The following is a 5,872-nucleotide window of genomic DNA, read 5'->3' on the forward strand; positions in this document are numbered from 1 at the left end:
TCACAGGACTCCCTCCAGGAGTGAGTCAACAGGAGGAGCAGGAGTAAAGATAAGACAGTGTTAAATTATTTTATGATATAACAGTTTCCATTTTTCTTCCTGATTGTTTTCAAAGAGATATATTCAGATATATCTCCTGAACTGTAGTCATTCAAGAGATCCCCAAGTTCCCTGGGTGCAGGCTGAAGCGTCTCTCTCTCCTAAGTGAGAAGATGGAGCAGAGAGAGATGTGTGTGACGCCCCACGGCCGGTGGGAGACAAAACTGGAGCTGACTTGCCAGGTGGAACCTCAGGTCCAAGTCACCCATCAGACCTCACTGCTCCTTGGGAACCTTCTGCTTATAAAGATGAGAGGCGTGGGTGGAGATAGGCTGGGGACCCTCCGCCCTGGGGGTCTTCCGGGGCAGGGACCCCTCACTTCCTTTGCTGTAGGAAAGAGAGAACGCTTCTCTAGAGACTGAAGGATGGACAAAACCACCTTTCGAGAAGGATAAGAACTGAAAGGAAAATAAGTAAGGAAAAAAAGAGGAGGTGCCTGAGACAGCAGGAAGCATGGGCTCCCCCAGGGAGGGGGCAGATGCCGGTTGGGAATGGGGAGGGGTCACCTTGCGGAACATTTTTCTGCTTTGCTGGGGGTGGGGCAGTGTGGGGCTGTAATGATCTCCGAAGCCTTGAGACTTCCAGTCTAAGGAGATGGAGGGAGCGATAGGGGTGAGGTGGGGGTGTAGATATGCTGATAAGCAGGGCTGCAGAGGAAAGGAGCACCTGCCCAGTAATACTCAGCCTATAATGCTAGTGCTGGAGGGAGTGGGGGCGGGAGGGCCCGGTCCGAGCCGCACAGAGCAGGTGCGCAGGCTGGCACCAAGGGCACGGTCCTTGGGTGCCGGAGGAGGGAAGGCGCCCTCCACCTCTGGGTCTTCCCTTCCCACTTGCACACGCCTTTGTCTGTACTATTCTTTTCAGTGGAGGGGTGGAGAACAGGAACAAGCTTCCTGAAGGAGACCAAACTGTCCCCTCATCCCACCTGGCAGGCTGGAGATTTAGAAATGACTTCCTAATCTTTGGGCTTCTTTGGGCTTCCCTGGTGGTTCAGTTGGAGAAGGCAATGGCACCCCACTCCAGTACTCTTGCCTGGAAAATCCCATGGACGGAGGAGCCTGGTGGGCTGCAGTCCATGGGATCACGAAGAGTCGGACACGACTGCGCGACCTCACTTTCACTTTTCACTTTTATGCATTGGAGAAGAAAATGGCAACCCACTCCAGTGTTCTTGCCTGGAGAATCCCAGAGACGGGGGAGCCTGGTGGGCTGCCGTCTATGGGGTCGCACAGAGTCGGACACGACTGAAGCGACTTAGCAGCAGTAGCAGCAGGTTGTTCAACTGGTAAAGAATCTACCTGCAATGCAGGAGACCTAGGTTCGATCCCTGGGTTGGGAAGATGCCCTGGAGAAGGCAAAGGCTACCAACTCCAGTGTTCTGGCCTGGAGAATTCCATGGACTGTATAGTCCTGCTGCTGCTACTGCTGCTAAGTCACTTCAGTCGTGTCTGACTCTGTGCGACCCCATAGACGGCAGCCCACCAGGCTCCCCCGTCCCTGGGATTCTCCAGGCAAGAACACTGGAGTGGGTTGCCATTTCCTTCTCCGATGCATGAAAGCGAAAAGTGAAAGTGAAATCGCGCAGTCGTGTCCGACTCCTAGTGACCCCATGGACTGCAGCCCACCAGGCTCCTCCGTCCATGGGATTTTCCAGGCAAGAGTACTGGAGTGGGGTGCCATTGCCTTCTGCTCTGTATAGTCCATGGGGTCGCAAAGAGTCAGACACAACTGAGTGACTTTCACTTCACTTCCTTATCTTTGGGGAGCCCTCTCCTCTTCTCTCCTCTGGCTTCTCTCCCCAGTCCTCCATCCCCTTTGTCAGGTCCTGCATGGCCACCCTCTCCTCCCTTCTCTCATCAGTCTTCATCCTCTGGGAGCTTTCTGCAAACCAGGAGTGCTACAACCTCCCTCCTGCAGGCAGATGCTTCCTTGCATGATGGTGATGTGCCAGGGTCTCGTGAGAGTAGACAAGAGTTGGTCCAGGGCCCCTGATAAAACCTCACTGTTTTATCTCAGAGCCTGTTGGCATCAAAGGCACCAGACCTCTTATTCTGATATGATAAGGAGCAAAGTGTGAGTCACTCAGTTGTATCCGACTCTTTGCATCCCTATGGACTGTAGCCCGCCAAGCTCCTCTGTCCATGGAATTCTCCAGGCTATACATACTGGAGTGGGTAACCATTCCCTTCTCCAGGGGATCTTCCCAACCCAGGAATCAGACCTAGGTGTCCCGCATTGCAGGCGGATTCTTTACCATCTGAGTCACCAGGAGAGCCCAGAAAGGAGGACAGCATGTAAGCCTGGATTTCAATATTTGGTCATACACTCGCACCCTACCTGCCCACAGCTCTGTAGGGAAAGAATTTGAATACCATCTTTAAAAATATGAAGAAGAATTGTCATTGGATGGTGGAATTATTTGCCTTTTTTCCATAATTTTTAAATATACTTTTGTAATAAGAAAAAAAACATGAAGGGATTCCTGGTTTCCCATGAAGATTTATCTCCTAGGCACAGGGCATCAGGCAGGTGTCTGGTGAGGAAGTTAGAGTTGTGGTAGTCAGTGCCAGCCAGTTGGTCCTTTCGGCTCTAGCTGCTCCCCTAAGGCAGGCCCAACCACAACCACCTGCCCCATCCAAACTCACAGAGTTGGGGATGGCTTCTCAGTTAGCCAGGAACACAGAAGCTCCTCCCCCAAATAGCCAGGAGGAGGTTAGTGATTTCTTTCCAGGCAAGCAGCATTTCCTGGACCTGCAGGTCAAGGAGTGCAAGGGAGGGGTGAACAGGGTCACCCGCTTACTGAAACTTGCCTCTCCCATCGTCAGGTGACCTCCTGTACCGTTCCCCAGTCACCCTGTCACCGGGCTTGGATCACAGAAGTATACAGGAGGCTGTGTCGGCCGTCCAGGAAAGAGTCTCCCAGTAAGCCTATCGGCTGGCACGGGCGGCATCCTTCGGAAGGAGGCTCTGCCGGCCCTGCCGTTCGGCCATCTGCCCCCTTTGAGGAAGAGCGCAGATTTCTGGACGTGTCTCACCCCCGCATTTGATGGTTCATTCAGGTGTGCGTGTGTGGATGCCGGGAGTGATGTGAGCTCACGGTCCTGGCACCCGGCTGTCCCTCATGGCTTGTATCTGACTCTGGTTTTCCAGAGCTGGCCTTCATCCCGTCTCCCCAGCCCTCTGCTCCAGGAAGCAGATGTCAGCTAGCCCCAACCTATTACTGCCAACGGGTCTGTGCCCAGCAGGGTAACGGGCAGGGCGGGGACTGGGACGTGAAGGCAGGTTTCTTGAGATCCATTCCTTGGGATCCTCGCCTCTGCCATGCTGATTTTTCTGTGAAGACTCTCTTCTTCCCACCCTTGAGAGACTGAGTTTAGACACTGAGTCTTTAAGAGCTTTGTCTGAGTACAGAAGGATATGAAATGAGGCAAGACGCATTCGTCTGTCAGTACAAGAGGGCAAAGCTAGAACTAGTCCAGGGGAGGACAAGGAATGAGAGGGCGGTTCCACTTGGGTCCAGAGTACTCTGCTCTCACACCCAAAGCAGGTACCTACCTCCTCCTCCAATTAGGTCCTCCCTTGCCCTCATTTTGGATGGACTGAGTTTCACGCACAGCCCAGGACTTGAAGAGACTCATTTGGACATGGGTCTGGGCCTCAGTTCATGCAAGTTGCTTTCCTTTGAGAAAGGCCACACAGAGGAGGAGGGGGGAAGGTGTGATCTTTAAAACCTAAAGAATCAGCAAGAGCCCTACTCCGCACCTTATTTTCTGTGTGACCTTCGATGGGCAAGTCATTTCTCTTGTGAACCTCGGTTTCCTCATCTATATAATGGGTACGGTGATGCCATGACTTTGAGTCCTGGTTGCCACATGGATCTCATGACATAATGGCCTTGAAAGGACTGCACAGACTCTTCGGTCACTGCCGTGGTCCTCCACTGCTGAGGTCCACGGCGGTCCTCCCCGGAGCCTCTATTGTCCCCTGTGGACTACTCTCCATGCTCCTGCCTGCCAGTGGAACTCTCTAGGGAGCTGGGATGAGAGTTGAGCCCACGGCTGTGATGTCACAGAGCTCATGACATCAGAGGTCCTCTGGAAGGGAAGGGAGAAAACGGTGCTGGGAAGGGGGAAGGGCCGGGACAACGGACAGGGGAGGGAGGAGGCAGGGGAGCCAGCAGGGCACTGGGACGAGTGAAGACCAAGGGCAGCGGCTGGGCAGGCCCATGAGCTCCTTGGGCTCCCAGCTCTGCAGGGCAGCATTCCTGGGCGCCCTCCTGCTGCTGCTGCTGCGAGTCAAGGGGGTGAAGACACAGAGAGAGAGCCCAGGCCTAGATGAGAGGAGTCAGAAGGAGAAGACACCCTCTACAGGTAGGGGAAGAAGGAGGAGGACCCCTGGAGCTGGGGATCAGACCTCTGTGGAGCCAGATCACTTGTCAGGCTGGAGGGGAAGCTGAGCTAGGTTTGGATTATGAGCGATCGCCCCGGGCCCTGTTGTACTGCTGCAGTGGAGTGTCCTATAAAGGGTCTAGAGCCATGGTTCCTGGCCAGAGCCATGTTCTGGGCACTCTGGGGCCAGCTGATGTGCATGGGGCCTTGTGGAAATGGAAAGAGGGTCTTTGAAGTTCATCCTTCTCTAAGATGGCCCCTCACTCCCCAAATGAGGTAACACTTTGGAGGAGGCAGTTTGCATTGGCAGTGGGATATGCATGTCCTTGAGTGGGGACTATGATCGCATACAGACCAGAGAGACTGCACCCCACCCCCCACCAGGAGCATCACCTCTGTAGTCAAGGACAAGGGTGTGGGTCAAGGGGTACCCACGTTCCCCAACTCCTTCTCGTCTCCAGGGCAGTGCAGGGGCAGGGGGAGGGCAGTCAGAACCCCTCCTTTCATGCCGTCCCCTTGCCCCATTCCAGACCAAGATCGAGAACAGTTTGAAGAGCACTTCATGGCCTCATCAGTGGGCGAGATGTGGCAGGTGGTGGACATGGCCCAGCAGGAGGATGACAAGACCTCAGAGGTGGCGGCGATCCGTGACCACCTGTTTGACCTCGCCTTCTGCTTTAACCTGGCCAGCATCATGGTTTTTTTATGAGGGACATTGAGGCGGAGGTGGTGGCCTGGTTCCTGGATGAGGACCTGGACATCTACCTCCGCTTTATGATAGCTTACTGACCCTCTCCCCCAAGGGCTCCAGGGCGCTTCTCCCAAGGGAGAAGAACACGTGGCTTTCTGGCTCCCACCAGCGGCCCTCTCCCAGAGGTCGCAGCATCAGACAGAGCCCTTGCTGTCTGAGCATCATCCACGGCCACTGCCCACTTGCCTCCCCAGGCTTTGAGTGCCATCTTCAAGAGCTAAGACACCAGACCCCTGCCCTTCTCTCCCCTAGCCTCTCCTGGCTCTATTCAACAGACCAGGGGGAGGAGGCAGCAACAATGAAAGTAGTAATCAACACCTGTAAGCAGCTGGGGGCAGCTTCATTCTGTTTCTAAGCAGTCTGCTTAGTCACGAGACCTTTGGCCCACCAACCTTCAGCTCAGTGATTGCTGCTTTAGCTCACGTCCATGGAACTCTGCTTGGCCTGCTTTCGTTTTTTTCTGACTTCTAGGCACAAGGCATAGCAGGAAATTGTTCTTAGGAGACAGGCAGAAGCCAAGGGCCAGCTTTTATTTTTGGAATGGAAGGGCAGAGGAGGTGTTGCCCTGATTCCAGGGATGGGGCGCAGAGATGCCGATACACCTGTACTGAGATCTCATTGGGAACCGGCCAGG

The 5,872-nt window shown here is 54.4% G+C and overlaps 1 protein-coding gene across 1 annotated transcript; it reads left to right on the forward strand.

Annotated features, from left to right (window-relative positions):
• The first annotated feature begins 4,324 nt into the window (after positions 1 to 4,324).
• LLCFC1 (LLLL and CFNLAS motif containing 1) lies at positions 4,325 to 5,265 on the forward strand. Its single transcript, XM_055589404.1, is given in 2 exon segments — positions 4,325 to 4,469; positions 5,018 to 5,265. Coding segments are annotated over 2 exon segments (393 nt in total).
• The last annotated feature ends 607 nt before the right edge of the window (positions 5,266 to 5,872 follow it).

The sequence above is a fragment of the Bubalus kerabau genome, chromosome 8 (genome assembly GCF_029407905.1).
Source record: "Bubalus kerabau isolate K-KA32 ecotype Philippines breed swamp buffalo chromosome 8, PCC_UOA_SB_1v2, whole genome shotgun sequence".
NCBI lineage: Eukaryota > Metazoa > Chordata > Mammalia > Artiodactyla > Bovidae > Bubalus > Bubalus kerabau.